We start from the raw sequence: 16,623 nt of genomic DNA, 5'->3' as shown, positions 1-16,623 counted from the left end.
TTCCACACCCATGAGGACGGCCTCAACCGGGATCTTGGGTTCATGTCACGCTACACTTAACCCCACCAGCAAGGGGAAAAAAAGTTATCTGTTTTTAATATTCTCTCTCTCTCTGCCTTTCGGGTCTCTTTCTCTCTATCTGTGTAATTTGACACAATGTGTATTCAGCATACTGGGACCTACTGTTTTCCGTGGCTAACCTGTCTGAACACCAACGACACCTTTGATTGGTGTGATGGTGTCCCAGCCTAATATAAGATATGCGATTTGAGAACCTTTCACTCACTCACCTGACGAAGGAGATAATCTCCGAAAGCTTGTGATTTTAAAATAAAATTGTTGGACTATAACCTGGTGTTGTAAGATTCCTTACATTTGTCCACCCCAGTCCATCACCGGCATCTCCACATCATTGTTATAAGAGGAAGGTAAGAATGAAGGAAATGAGGAGTCATGAAACTGAGTGGACTTTGGTTTCAACGCAGTGAGGTTACGTGGTGGAGAAAGATTGTGGATGGTGTATTTGGAGCTTAGAAGGGGCAAGAGAGAAATGTTCAGAAGATACTGACCATAGTAATATTGACAGAAGAGATAGAATCAGAATGTTGTGGTGGAGAGAGAGACAGTGAGAAAAGGATCACCTTTCAGATGACTAGATGTTTCTTGTATCCTATCCAGGAAAACAAGCCCAAAAGAGCTGCTCGAAGAACATTTCCAGATCTGGGTGCAGTATTGAAGTCTTGGGCAGACTTGGGCTTTTATTCAGAGAGTGAGGAGGTGCTGAGGGGAAAGGGTATTTGGAACAAAAGTAGAAACTGGGTTTCTTAGAAACAGATTTAACAATAAGGAGTTTCAGGAGGTCAGAGGAGGCATTGAGGCCAAAAATGGAGTTGTAAACGGTCAGAGGGGTAGCTGATGATTTAGGGGCTGCTGAGGTTTTAAAAAAAAGATTATGTTGTATTCTATTCCTCTACTGTTTTTTACTCTCTTTATGGCGAGCATCTTTATTGCTGAGCATCAAAAGTGGACATTGCAACGATGTGGTGCTGAACTGAGCTTGCTGTACACTATAAGGACCAGTAAAACCATTTTTGAAGAATACACTAGGTAATAAAGGCTTAGGTGTTGGCTGTGACATCTTATTACGCACTTCAAGTATCAACAATATTGGGTCAGTTACCAGCAATATAATGACTGTATTATGCTATGTTAAAAGTGCATTAATATCCTAGAGTATTGATGCAGTTACAGTAGCAGATACTGCTGTTTTATTCAGAAAGATTTATAGTTGGCCGGAGCTTTGCAGCTGTAATCATCTTTGGTGCTTTTCCAAGTTTTTAATGTCAGACTTCTCCTTTCTCTTTTTTATTAAAGTTTCTCGGTGCAGTTGACTTCTAAACAGTTCTAACCCTGTGATCTCGGCAAACTATTGATTTCTATTTTATCATAACCCATGATTTAAAAACATTAATATTAAGCCCCTGTCTGATGTATACTGTATGTACACTTGAAACATCTCTCTTTTCGACAAAGAGCCAAAAACCAACTATAGCATATATCCAATGTAAAATCTTATAGCTTCCTTATTTTCTAGAATTTATTCACAATACAATGAGATATTTTATTATCAAATTCAGCACTTTCCTTTCGCTATGAAAATGACACACATGTTTAATTAAAATTCAACCATTACTGATGTGTTAGTATGTTATAGATACAGTTATGAGTTATTTTCTTATCTTGTCCCCTTCTCAAATGGCCCATAATGTCTCTTGAGAGATAAGACCCTACCAAAAGATGCTGAAAGAAAATTATAGTCGTCAGTGCCATCTAATCTATGGGTCCTTTGGATACTTGGCTGGATGACAATGTTGTCTTTACAAAGCAGCATCAATGGAAATAGATGGCCAACATCATTTTATTTTTAAAAAACTCTCCGCTTTCATTATTTGTCTTTAAGGTGCAATGTATAGGTGAGCTTCTGCGTAAAACTAAATTAGATCATCCATCATTTTTATAGCTTACCCTCAGGTGAGTAGTTTATAAGTGCTCTGTTTCCAGTTCACCAAACAAAGAACGAACTTGCATTTGCATCGAGCCTTTCGTATCCTCAGGGCATGCCAAAGAGCTTCACAGCCAATTAAGTGCTTTTGAAGTGTAGTCACTGTTGTAATGTAGGGAAACACGGCAGCCAGTCTGCGCACAGCAAGATCCCACAAACAGCAAGGAGATAAATGACCAGATAATGGTCATTATTAAAAATGACCTGTTTTCGTGGTGTTGGTTGAGGGATAAACACCCAGAGAAATCCCCTGCTCTCTTTCAAATAGTGTCGGGGGAGTCGTTTTATTTCCACCAGAGAGGGATGATAGAGCCTTGTTTTAAAGTCTCATCAGAAAGACACTGGGCATCCACAAGAGCTTACTTTGTGAACCTTATATATAAATGGGAGGAAGGTCGGCAGTAAACAACATCTGCTGCCAATTTTGTAATCTGGCATTAAGGCTGGTGTGAATGGCGACTTAAATTTTTATATCCTCGCTCTGTTAGCAGCCGGTGAGTTGTCATCAGTAAAAAAAATAAATGCCCCGGCCATGCCCATTGTGTTTTTTAAAAAGAGATAAATCCCACCAAAGGATAACCCTGTTGAAAGAAAAAGTAGTTTTCAGTGTTATCTAAAATGTGGGCCCTTGGAATATTTGCCTGTATCTTTGTGTTATTTTTACAACGGAATTGGGATTTAATTATGGTTGAGGAGGAGAGAGAGCAGCCAATCCTGCCTTTTTTCAAATCCTCTGGCCTTTCCTTCATGGCTTGGCTGTCTTTCTGTGAATGTAATCATGGTGGTATGCATTTTTGCAGGCATTAAGTGCCTGATTAACCCAAGTGGTGGTGTCGAGGTGTGGTCAGGCTGTCATTCCTCTGATATTTTACCCGGAGCTGAGGCAGGGGCAGAGATGGTGAATGTAGCATTGCCCTGAGAAGCAGTAGGCTCATAGGTCCACACTCCAGCCGTGCTGCTGATGCTGGGCACTGCCTCGGCATGCCCACTGATATCCGTGGGAGCATATCTCTAGGCAGCAATGAGGTCTCAAGGTTCTTTCAATCTGATCACCCAGCATGTTGAGTCAGACAAAGAAGTACTGTTGTAGATTAGAGCCCAAGGCCTCGAAAGCAGAATCTTTCAACATTCACAAGATATACTCTGACCGACTGGGATTAAGACCAGTGCTACTGATACCCTGGAGTTCTTGCGTGCTCCCTAATAGACTGCAGTCCAGAGAAGTCTTCCTGCATGACTGCACAGATGACTGGTAGACTCCTCCACACTCCTAGCCAGAACTTGCGAGGTATTTTGCATAGACAATCCTGCTCAGCAGTAATCTTTTAAACAGTGTTTATGTTGCCATGCTTTGTGTGATTTTTTTTTTGTGGTTGAATATATGCTTGTGTGTCAGTGAGTGAGTAGAGGCAACAAGATCTGACTAGAACAGGATGGTACTAGCTGTGACTTGGGGTGGGGAGAGGCCTCCAATTTCACCCTTCCCTAATCCCTTGATGCTCTCGTGCCCAGCGATGTCCAGAGTGGCCTCCTTGGATGGAATCAAGGGCTAGTATTGCCTAGGATGATTTCCAGCTCCAGTCTGTTCCCTTCTATTATGTTCCATCTTGCTCCACAAGCGGAGATTAGTTTTAAGATGCTATAACATAGAGCGATATACAAATGCCCATCCTGCTGCCTCTCCTAATTGACCGAACAGTAAATGTACATGCATCCTCTCTCACACTTGCTGGTAGTCAACAGCTAGAGGACAAACCTTTTAAGGTCATCATCAAAAGAATGAATCCCTTAATCTTCTATAGTCAAGGGAATACAATCCTATTCTATGCAACGTGTCCTCATAATTTAACCCTTTTGGCCCTGGTATTTTGCTGAATCTGCGCTGCAACCCCTCCTAGACCATTATATCCTTCCTGAGGTACTGAATACAGCACTCCAGATTCAGTCTAACCAGAGCTTTATACAACTAGCATAACTTCCACCCCTTTGTATTCCAGCCCCTTTGAGATAATGGTTGACAGTCCACTAGCCTTTTAAATTATTTTTTTTGAACCTGTCCAAAATCTCTCTGCTCCTCTACAGTTCCTTGCTTCTCACCATTTAGAAAATACTCTGATCTATCTTTCTTAGGTCTAGAGTGGATGCCCTCACACTTCCCCACATTGAACTCCATCTGCCATCGTTTTGCCCACTCACTTAATCTATAATAAAAACAGAAAATGCTGGAGAAGCTCAGCAAGTCAGGCAGCTTGTGTCTGACGAAAGGTCCTCGACCTGAAATGTTAACTCTGTTTCTTTCTCCACAGATGCTGAGCTTCTCCAGCATTTTCTGTTTTTATTTCAGATTTCCAGCATTCGCAGTATTTTGCTTTTCACTTAATCTATAATGTCCGTTTACAGCTTTCTGCTCCCATTTGCGCTGTTTATTGTGCCACCTAACTCAGTGTTGTCAGCAAACTTGGATATACGGCTCTCTATTCCTTCATCCAAGTCAATGATAAACAGAGTGAAAAGCCGAGGCCCCAGTACAGATCCCTAGAGGACACCACTCGTCACATCCTGCCAATTGGAATACATACCCATTATCACTGCTCTCTGTCTCCTACCTCTTAACCAGTTCCCTACCCATGTCAATAGGTTGCCTCCAATTCCATGCGCATTCATTTTTGATAACAAAAGTACAAAGCTGTTCTGTCGCCTTATATTTCTGTAGCCTTCTTCGGGTCATCCCTCTGTTTCTGACCTGCATTCAGATCCTCTTGGTCATACAGACGGCATTGACCCTGGAGTCTGTCTTCTGCCGGGCTTGCTGTACCATCCACTTTAAAGCAGGGCAAACTACGGTCCCACTTGTGAATAGCTCTCCTTTCTGCATATCTTGTATCTGCATCTGCAGAGCTGTAATACTTAAAGTAAACCCTCCATTTCCTCAGTAATGCTAACCCCTGTGCCATGCTCTCGGACTCAGATCCAACCGTTTAAATGGCTACTCAAACCATTTAAATTCAGCTTAACACTTTTGGGATAAATAAAATATTTAGCAGCGGATCCTAACCCACTCGCTAGTTTTATTGGTTAGTTAGACAGTTGAGCTACAAGTTGTACATATTTTGTTTATTCAACAACCCATGGCCACATGATCTCCATTTAACCAAATGATCTATTCCATATTTGCTTAGGGCTCATGAATAAATACATCCCCTAAAATTCAGCTACAATTCATGAAATGCCTGTTTCATGTTAAATCAGTTTTTAAAATTTTGCATAGAACCTTCATTCTCTTGGCAGATAATTGCTCAGTAACGTACACTTTGATCCTTCTTCACAACTCTTTTTTTAAGGTGTGAGAAAAGAGCAGTTTTGTCATACGTACGCCGTGTGCTTTTTCAGTTTGCATAATTCAGTGTTTGGTAATCCTTCAAAGATTTAACCCTTTGTTCGATGTTTTTATTTAGGGTTCTACAAATATTAACACTCTCTTGGAGACTCCCTGTAAATGCCAACACAGTCCTGGGGTCCCCTGTTCTAACTTGGGTAGTGTCAGCTACCCAAAGGAAAATACGACATCATTGCAGAAGGCATCTTTATTAGTGTACAATAACAGAAATAATGTGCTAGTAAGTTGGACAGTTACAGAAAATTTAAACAATCTGATGACCTTGTGGATTCCCCTCAGACCCAGGGATCCCAGCTTGACAATCTGTGTTATAGATAACTTGTTCTATTCTACTGTTATTTGAAATAAGCACAACAGCAGTAAGTAGATTATTGGAATTAAATGTCATCCACGTAGCTTTACATGTCCTTGTGAGGAGGATGAAAATTACCGTAACCATATATCGATCCGTGCACGGCGAAAGAAAGGATTGGAGAGAAAAAAACCTGTTTTGAGGAAACACTGTTTGATATCCTGGATTATATTTGGTCTCAAGCCAAGTTAGTTTATTAAATTGTTAGGATTTGACAATTTTTTGTTGACTTTGCACCAAAAGATGTATTTGTTCAGAATTAATTTGTTGCTGTCATACATAAATATAAACTCCAGTTTCAGTTTGAATCTCCTAGATAGCCATTAAAGAAAGACTTGTATTTATGTAGTTTAGACACCACACTGCACCAGCACTAAAGGGAATCGGACGTTGAACAGAAGACCATCACGTTAGTGAAATCTCTGAAGGCAGAAAAAAAATAATTTGACTATCTTTTGAATCCTTTGATCTAATGTTCAGTGAATTAAACTGATTGGAGCCAGTGCGCATGGAGCTTATGTGGTGGGAAAGCAAGGAATTCAGATTAGCTATTCCACTGATTTCTTTTGTTAACATTCATGCTCATTAAGGTGATGTCCATTAGTGCTGAGGAATATAGCACTGTTCCACTATTTAGATTTGGGCATTTGTAGGTGGGTTAATTGGGTGGGATTCAGGATACACATCCTTCTATACTGGACCAAACCCTGCACAGTGTATCGTTATCTCAGCTGTAGAAGAGCCCTTCACCAGAGTGCCTTCTGTTGGATGAGGGTCTTCAGTCTGAGTGGAGCACCACGAAGAGGAATTTGTCGGTTGGAAGGGAATGTTATAGAGTGCATTGGTGGTTGATACTAACTGTGAAGAAGTCTCTAGCTTAGACTGTTCCACCCTCCTGGTCATTCAGGGAGAGAAAACAATGAAGTACAAAAGGGAGAGAGACATACAGATAAAGAGCAGATTACAGACCTTGTTGATTACTTCAATTATCTCCCAGTACTGAGAAGCAGGAACACTTCGGTAAAAAAGCACATTTCAGATTAATAAAAAGTAGCATATAATAGTCTTTCACTAAAAAGGAGCAGTGCAACCAGTATCTGTCGATGAAATTTATAACAGTGTGACCTTATCTTCAAGTACCCATGGAGTATTAATTTGACCATAATAATCTTTGAAATCGCTGGTTGGGTCTGGAGTATTGTGCACAATTCTGGGCACCACACTTTATGAAGAATGTCAAGGCCTTGGAGAGGGTAACTGAGGAGGTTTACCAGGGATGAGGGACTTTAGTTAGGTGAAGAGATTGGAGAAGCTGAGATTGTTCTCCTTAGAGTAGAGAAGGTTAAGGAGAGATTTAATATTCAAAATTATGAGGCGTTTTGATAGAGCAAGGGAGAAACTTTCCTCTGGCAAGTGGGTTGGTAACCAGAGGTCATAAATTTAAAATAATTGGCCAAAGAACTAGAGGGTAAATAAGGAGAATTTTTTTCACACTGAGGGTTGTTAAGATCTGGAACGCACCACCTGGAGGGGTGGTAGAAGCAGATTCTGTAGGAACTTTCAAAAGGCAATTGGACATGTACTTGAAGAGGACTAATTTGCAGGGTTTATGGAGGGAAAAGCTGGCGTGTAGGATGAAATTGGACAGCACATTTAAAGAGCCAACACGGGTAGGACGGGCTGAGTGGCCTCCTTCTGTGCTGTAAGATGCTATGAATGATCTTATATATGTATACTTAAGCAGAGTAGTGTACCTTGTTGCTTAGTATAATTTTAGCGTTGAAAGTTAACTCATTCTCGGGTTGATCTGGCATTTCTAAACTATTCTACATCGGGAAAAAAAACAACCTTCCATCTCTGCTCTATGTACCCTAGATAAGATGTCTCATCCAACTGAAGAAAATCACTCTTTGTTCATTTATTTATATCTTCGGCTAAAGAATGCTCCACAATATAAGAGCACTGGCAAATGGCCATGTTGACCTTCTGTTGGCACTGACCACGTTTTCCTCTTGCTCCTCAACACAAAGTTCATTTAGCAGGTGTTGCCCTATCGAGTTATGTTTTGTACCAAGTTTTCAAATTCTTTAGCTCACATAAACCCTTTTTTCAATCTGAGGCAAGCTGAAACCATGTTTGTCCAGTCTCCTGCCCAACCCATACCTTCTGTTATGGATTCTGCCCATTCTTCCAGTGAAGGGTGAAATATAATGGCTGTTTTGTTCCTGTCTCCTGTACTTGGCTTTTATGTGGCAGTTCAAGTCATTGCTCTTGACCTAAGTGCAGAAGCAACATTAGATGCTTAATGATCGAACCACCCATTCAATATTGAGTTCCAATATTTGGTGATGGATCAGATACAGTAATGTGAGGGAAACACAGTTTGTTTGATGCAAACACGACAGCAATTTCACGAATATTTTCACTTGGCACTAACCTTGTTGGTATCCCCTTTGGGGCAAGTCGACAAGTGCACAGGATATTCTGAAGCAAGAGATCTTGATATCGTCGACAAGAGTTCCTCAAATGTGTAGCCTGAATAGGGTCAGGAAGCCAATCTACCGTGATTCGGTTGTCACATCTGTTGTGCAGTGAGTGTTTGAAATCTTGTTGCACTAAATGCAGGCTCTAATCAGTCCAGTTATACGCACCAGATAATCCTCTGTCACCTCAGTGCAGTAGGATCACTCTAAGTGATATTTGGTTACTGTGGGCAGTTACCTACCCCGTTGGTTACCTCACAATGGGAATTTTGGTATCTTGATTTTTTTGGGACACAAAGATTTACATTTGAGGAACGGCACAGACTCCAAAAATGACGTAGCAAAATATAAATGTGATGGGTCATCAGTGGGATAACTATAAAAAATAATTTGTGCCCTCCCTTTACAGGAACAATTGTAAACAATTTTACAACACCAAGTTATAGTCCAGCAATTTTATTTTAAATTCACAAGCTTTCGGAGGCTTCCTCCTTCGTCAGGTGAACGATGTGAAAATGAAATCCTCGAAATGAAATCGCATTTATAATTCACAGAACAATGCTTGGTGATTACAGACAGTTTTTTCAACTGCCCGTTGCCAAGGCAATCAGTGTGCAGACAGACAGGTGTTACCTGCCAGGTCTCAGAATATACAAATCACCAAAAAAAAACAACAAACAAAAAAAAAGAGATAGAGAGGTAGAAACATAGAAAAGACAGCAACTGACCCGTTATATTAAAAACAGATAACATTTGTTCGCTGGTGGGGTAACGTGTAGCGTGACATGAACCCAAGATCCCGGTTGAGGCCGTCCTCATGGGTGCGGAACTTGGCTATCAATTTCTGCTCGACGATTTTGCGTTGTCGTGTGTCTCGAAGGCCGCCTTGGAGTATGCTTACCCGAAGGTCGGTGGATGAATGTCCATGACTGCTGAAGTGTTCCCCGACTGGGAGGGAACCCTCCTGTTTGGCGATTGTTGCGCGGTGTCCGTTCATCCGTTGTCGCAGCGTCTGCATGGTCTCGCCAATGTACCATGCTCTGGGGCATCCTTTCCTGCAACGTATGAGGTAGACAACGTTGGCCGAGTCACAGGAGTATGAACCATGCACCTGGTGGCTGGTGTCCTCTCGTGTGATGGTGGTATCTGTGTCGATGATCTGGCATGTCTTGCAGAGGTTACCATGGCAGGGTTGTGTGGTGTCGTGGACGCTGTTCTCTTGAAGGAACAAGGCAGTCTTATGCCTTTATTAATCAGATAATATGACAATTACAACCATTACAAGCAGTTGGTGCTTGTATCCCATTGGAGCTGGCCTTATTGACACTGCCTAATTCTGGACCCCAGACCTTGCATGTGTTTGTTGACAGAGTTTCGAAGGTTAAGGGGTGATCTGATCGAAGTTTATAAGATATTAAGGGGAACGGATAGGGTGGATAGAGAGAAACTATCTCCGCTGGTTGGGGATTCTAGGAGTAGGGGGCACAGTCTAAAAATTAGAGCCAAACCTTTCAGGAGCGAGATTAGAAAACATTTCTGCACACAAAGGGTTGTAGAAGTTTGGAACTCTCTTCCGCAAACGGCAATTGACACTAGCTCAATTGCTAAATTTAAATGTGAGATAGATAAGCTTTTTGGCAACCAAAGGTATTAAGGGATATGGGCCAAAGGCAGGTATATGGAGCAAGATCACAGATCAGCCATGATCTTATCAAATGGTGGAGCAGGCACGAGGGGCTGAATGGCCTACTCCTGTTCCTATATTCCTATGTTCCTATGACAGGCACCTAATTGACATGGTTGAGGAAATCTTTACTGGAACAGATAAGTGATGGCATCATCCTTCATTTGTCCACAGCAAAGGCTCAATGGATTTAGAGGTCAAAAAGTCAGTAGAATCAAATCAAATCAAATTTTCTGCCCTTTCTGCTGGCATTCTGTCCTGCCAGTGGATGGGCCTACGCAAAGGGTGCCCTAGGGCCATGTTTTTGGTCCGGGACAAAAAATAGCAGTACTCCTGGGCCTGGATGTTAATGTATACTCAAATCTCTGCTGCAATTAACCTGGGACTGCCAATAAACTGAGAATAGCCACAAACGCAGTCTTACCAGGACATCACTATCATGGGTGCAAGGTTCCTTTATAGGCCTAGCCACACCTTGGAAGACCAGTTATAAAATATTATAAACTATCTTCCTGGTTCAGATCTGGCAGCAGAGTCTCTGTAAAATCGCATGTCAAACCTTGGGTCTGAAAGAAGGAACAATTTTGCCATCTGTGATCTTCTTGACTCCCTTCAAATGAACTTTGTTGGTTCACTGGTTTCTAAAACTGTCCCTGTTGATCAAGAATATGCGAGATTCTTCCCCCAACTATTGATAATTGAATGGCTGACCCAAAATCAAGGATTAGATTTCCTTTGTGTCACCCACTACTGTGACTCTGATTGAAGCTGCTTCTCTCTCAAGATGGGGACATGAAATGTTAGTGGTGGTGAGAGTTTTGTCCACTTGGAATAGAAACAAGCTAGAGTTTAGAGCACCTTGTCTGGTGAGGCATGCCCTTCAGTCTCAGTCAATGATACTGGCTTGGACAGACAATGTAAGTGTTAGAAATACTTCAAAAAGAAAGACGCACGAGGTTCAGAGCTTTAACCCCGGATGCTCTGTAAGTAGGACAGCGATACAAACAGCTGGCAACGCTCTGCAAGCCAAATATTTATTGGCATGAGTAGTGGACTTCCCTCATCAATGGATCCTGGGCAGTGAAGTATCCTCCACGGTTTTTCAGCAATGACAATTACTGTTCTAATGAATGGAAATACCAAATTTCATTAATTTCCAGTCCTGTATCAGGGTGATTTTCAAATCGGGATGATACTGCTGCAATAATCAATATTCTGCCTTGGTGTTCTGAACTGCAAGCCCCTTCTGGTGATACACGCCCCTCTCACCTATGAGAGAGGAGGGGGTCTTCTTTTCCAGAAGCAAAGGAAATTCTGATATCCAGTGCCAGCCTGTTGGTCTAGCGGTTGGTCTGCTGCTAGTTATGTTGTCTCACTGATATTACACGCCAATGCTGTGTAATATTTGCTCGGTAATACAAGGATCAATGCGTGGATCTGCTTTCTTCTCCAGCTGCCCTAGGCTCCATCTCTTGAATCTGGTTTTGAAAGAAAACTTTTTTCTTGTTGTATGTTCCTCTGCCTTCCTTAGACAAGTAGATGGAATATATCTCGGGGCCTGTTCCCTGGTAGCTTGTTTTTATGAATGACGCCTGGGAGAGTGGTTAGTTCGAGAGACCGCCATGGTTTTGAGTTGACCTGCCTCCTGAAGAGGCATTTCTATGGTAAACGGAACATGAGCAAAGAAGAAGAAGGAACAGTCGTATACAACAGGCATGTTATCTGTCCATACCGACAACAGAACTTTCATTTCTATCATGCTCTTCGTGTACAGAGATATATGTGAGTGTGTTCAGGGTGGCGGACAATGCGTGAACACCTTGCAGAAAAGAAGAGAGGGGGTTCAGAGGGTCTGTGAGCCTGATTTGAAGAGGAACTTTTTTTTTTAGGAGGCTATTGAAGGCAGGGAGGAAGATGACGAGCCTGGAATGCTGAGGGAGGGTGTTACGGGAGTGGGGGGCACAAGAAGCAGCCACCAATGGGGTATTAGAGAATGACAAGTAGGCTGTAGGGTACGAGGATTGGGAGGAGCAAGGCTATGGATGGATTTGAAAGTGAAGTCCAGAATCTTTGCCTTTTTTTTGGGCCAGTGGAGCTTGCCAAGGATTGAGGGGAATGGGGTGTGGTTGAACGCATTTGGATGCTTCTAGTTTTAGAGGGAGGCTGGTAAGGAAAGTGTTAAGTTGATAAAGGCGTGGATTAGGATTTCACAGCAGAGCAAGAGAAGTAAGGCCTTGAGGCAGGTGATGTCTCAGAGGTGAAAGATACCACTCAGGGCAAGAAGCAGAATTTGAAGTCAAGCAGCAACACCAAGTTTTCATAATCTCTGGGTTTAGCCTGCAATTGCAGCCAGGGAGATTGATGGAATCAAGGTAGGCATTTGAATACCTTGGATATACTCTTTTTATAGAAGGGAAGGCCACAGTTCTGTGACTTCTCCACCGAGAGCCTATGAACCCACTAGAGGGAAAGGGGGAGGGTTACAAAGAAAGAGGACTAATAATACTCATCAAAGGCAAAAATGTGGCACTATGGGCAGAGATGGACAGCACACATCTGTAGACTCCATGAAAATTATAACGAAACGTTGCAGTACAGAACGACTGCAAATGGAGTGAAAACTAAAACTTGGTTTTTAAAAAAAAACCAAAAATGCTATTTTGCATTTGTGTGCATGCACATGTATGTGTGTATATATGTACATGCAATACTTAAGAACATATGTTTACTTGTGAGCAATTTTCCTTTATTTTTATTACATAATGAAAATGAGGACAGCCGGGAGCTTCTCAATATAGTGTTTGAGCACAAGTTTATCTCCTTCAGTTGAAAAGGACTAAAAGTGGATGTCTAGATGCACGGTGTGGAAGGTTACATGGCTGCAGTAAAGGTTTCTCACAGTCGTTGTATTCCTGTGAAATGGTAATCGGGATCAAAATAACCTATACAGAACCTTTTCTCTCCTTTTAGGTAGAGAAGATTGTCGATAAAAGGAAAAATAAAAAAGGGAAATGGGAATACCTTATACGATGGAAAGGTTATGGAAGTAATGAAGATACTTGGGAACCAGAGCATCATCTCCTTCATTGTGAAGAATTTATTGATGAGTTCAATGGACTCAATGCTTCCAAAGAAAAGCGAACTAAATCAGGGAAACGGGGAAATAGTCCAAGGCAGGTCTTAAGGGACAATCATGGAACATCTGCACTAAGAGCCTACGAATCCACCAGGGGGAAAGGGGGAGGAATACGAAGAAAGCGGACTAATAATACCCTTCAAAGGCAAAAACGGGGCACCATGGGCAGAGATGGAAAGCACACATCTGGAGAATCCAAGAAAATTATAGCTACTAAAACGGTGCATTACAGAACAACTGCAAGTGGAGTACAGATAATGCCTTACAGAAAGACTGATAACTCATTTCAGAATGGTGATGCTAGATACAGCAAAAATGCATTACAGTTTGACAATACCTCAAGGCAACAGAGAATGAATGTGGATTTAGAAGAGCAGGACTTTGCAGATGACGGGGCGATTGGTGACCCCCCTATAGTAAATGGAATAGGTATGTAATAAATGTTGGTGTTCATTTATATACAAAAATTTGAAGATTAAATTAAAGTTTTTAGTTATTACTTGGTACTGTATGCAACATGCGGTAATGGTGATTTGAATTTACAAATGGCCTAGTTAATCATGCCTCATTGTTCATGAATTTTTAAAAGTAGATTGTTTGGTGGTTGCTAATAATACTGTTCATTGACTAATTAGACCCATTAAAGTAAATACAAGCAACTCGGCAGATTAACATTTCATAAACATTTCATTTTAATAGGGATTTCATTTTCAGGCATTTCAAATGGGCAAGCCAACCTGCCGTGTTCTGTGAAGAGGAAACTTGTGGAGGACAAAGAAGACTATGTATTTGACAAGCGGCTGAGATGTAGTGTACGACAAAATGAAAGCAACTGTCGATTCAGGGACATTGTTGTTAGGAAGCAAGACGGTTTTACACATATATTACTCTCTAGCCAAACTTCAGACAACAATTCATTAACACCTGAGGTAAGGCCTATAGCACTTTTTAAAAATTAATATATATTCAGTATAGATGGGGTAGAAAATTGGAAACAGTAGCCTGTTAAAATTTGACGCCCAAATTGCAAAAAAGCCTCATTCATTTACTCAGCTTCCTCATCGTACGAACATACAAAACTGACGGGCAGGAAAAGACCATCTGGTCCATCAAGTCTGCCCAAACCATGATTGCTGGAGCATCATGACTGAACATTTCCTTCCCTCTGGCCCCCCCCCCCCTGCGGCCATAAAATCTCCTGGGAGAGGCAAAAAAATATATAAAAACCCAGGCTCAATAAGGGAAAAAATACTCTGGACAATTCCCCTCTGGCAATTGAAACCATTCCAGGAGATCACATGGACCAAGTGTTATCTATAAAGACTAAAGACACTTACCTTCTATATGATGCGATCTCTGCCCCAGTCGAGAACCGGTCCAGCTCCCTCTTGAAGGCGTGCAGAGAGTCAGCACCTAACATCATACGGTAGCTCTTTTTCTTTTCAATATGGTTTTGCCGTGTGGCAATCTGAAAGAATGGTCGGCAACAGCCACATGCAAAATTATACTGGTTATCAAATTGACCCAATCATGTTTAGTATCCGTTCTTGATGTGTGAGCCCAGACAGTAGGCTATTCAACTGTGTAATGAACGTAGAAAACCTCGAGTCCATCTAGTCCCACCTTTCTGCTGACCGGATGATGTGTTTCTTTTCAAGATACTTATCCAGTTTGACCTTTATAAGAGATGAGAACGACCTGCCTTGCTTGGTAGTAAGCGTTTCCAAAAACTGCCAATCCTCTCAGTGAACTGATGCTTTCTTACACCCTTCCTGAATCTACCTCTTTTCAGCTTATACTGTTATCCCCTTGTTCTGCTGTCGAATCAAGACAGCCCTGAGATTCTCTATGTCCCTGAGCCGTATTAATTTGAAAACCCCAGTCTTGTCTCCCAAGAAAAGTCTCAGTTTTGTGTGTCAACCGTCATATGTTTTATTTTCTTAAACCCCTGTTCATTCTATTAGCAGTTCTCTGGGCTTTTCCAGCTCAGCTGCATCATCTTCTGGTGAGGATTCCAGAACAGCTGACCCTAATCCTGTCTTCCCAGTAGGGATTGCTGGATAGGAATCAAGAGCAGCAATCTTGGAAGATTTTTTTTCCACTCCCTTGTCTTGGGAGACCAATTGCACAGCCTCAACACTGCCCGAGCTGACAGCAGCTAACTCAGCACAGATTGGCCCTTGATTGTGGATCTGTCCTAGCTGGCACGGTTAAAGATCATTTAAATCCAGTTTCTATTGCTGATTTGAAAACCTGGGTCTTTTCAGGTTCTGTTCTTAGCGTCACAGATGTGGGGGGAGGGGAGAAATAAAAAGGATTAAACTGGACCCTAAAAATGCAGGAGAAAATGTGACATGTATTAAATGTGCTTTGCCAGTGTGTCATTCAGGAGAATGTAAATCATTCACATCGGAGCAGCACACTATTAATGAGGCTGCTGCGTTATCAGTGATGCTGATTAAGTTAATAGTGGCTCCTTCCTTACCCAGACAGTGTGTTCTGCTCTCATTTCCTGGACTGTGGTTAGCTCCCTATTTGAAAGACAAAAGGCTCCGTCAACCAACACCACCAGAAACAGGTTATCTGGTCAAATATCTCATTGCTATTTGTGAGACTTTGTGTGCAAATTGTGCTTTGGAGATGTTTTGAGGTTATGAAAAGTGCTACATAAATGCAAATTTGTTCTTTAATGAACAGCTACCATCCCTCGACTTTGACTCTTGGTCCTTCTTCATCTATTAATATTCTTGGCCTCTGTAACCTCTCTGATCTCAGGTGGAGCCCCCATATCTCCTCCATTGCTGAAGCTGTCCTTTGAAGTTTGGTTTCAATCGTGCAAAATATTTCTTTGCTACTGAACTACTCTAGACTTTCTACAAAAACCCAGGTCTGTCCAAGACTTGAATTCTGCTCCCATATCTGGAGAGACTCCTCCAACCCATTTCTTGGACAGTATACAGTCATCTAATAGGCAGCCCCTCTAAGCAACAATCTCTGTCACAACCTATTTATCGATAGTACTAAGGGTCCTTGTTACTCTGAACCTATATCCCTTGTTCCTTTAATCTACAAATAAGCCACTCTACTCACTCTTCATTCTCTCTGGATAGTCTCTGGGTTAAAATCATGGCTCATTGCAGTCTCCGATTATAACTCATTCTTTCTCAGGATCGCCTTACCTCCTTCAAACTTCCCTTCCTCCTACATGATTCAGGCATCTAAACCCCAAGATTACCATTACCTAGTCCTTACTATGTGATTTACCTAGTTTTCTCTTTTCAGCCCAGAAATTACCATTTGGCATGAACTATTCATTTGTTAGACAAATGTAATTTCAGAAGTACGGAACCCTTCGTACTTGCTTGCTTCTAAATTACTGTTAGGAGGAAATTGCTTGTTGACGTGTTGCGCTGAAAATATGTATTGGCTTTCTGAGCTCATTAATGCCAGCACAATTGGTGTCGAAATCCCAAACGCACCATTTTCCCAAGGCTGTCACTTTGCACATG

The 16,623-nt window shown here is 41.7% G+C and overlaps 1 protein-coding gene across 3 annotated transcripts in view; it reads left to right on the top strand.

The window, feature by feature from the left end:
- LOC137333374 (chromodomain Y-like protein 2) overlaps window positions 1-16,623 on the top strand; it is a 104,238-nt gene that overhangs the window by 38,629 nt on the left and 48,986 nt on the right. For 2 of the 3 annotated variants that reach the window (XM_067997520.1, XM_067997517.1), the window contains exons 2-3: window positions 12,949-13,543; window positions 13,814-14,043. In XM_067997520.1, coding sequence (XP_067853621.1) covers window positions 12,949-13,543; window positions 13,814-14,043 — 825 coding nt within the window. The remainder of the gene's footprint in view (window positions 1-12,948; window positions 13,544-13,813; window positions 14,044-16,623) is intronic. The other variant, XM_067997518.1, reaches the window with a different exon arrangement.

The sequence above is a fragment of the Heptranchias perlo genome, chromosome 16, assembly GCF_035084215.1.
Source record: "Heptranchias perlo isolate sHepPer1 chromosome 16, sHepPer1.hap1, whole genome shotgun sequence".
NCBI classification, from domain to species: domain Eukaryota; kingdom Metazoa; phylum Chordata; class Chondrichthyes; order Hexanchiformes; family Hexanchidae; genus Heptranchias; species Heptranchias perlo.
The sequence above is the reverse complement of the archived record's forward strand: the minus strand, read 5'-3'. Positions and strand labels throughout refer to the sequence as shown.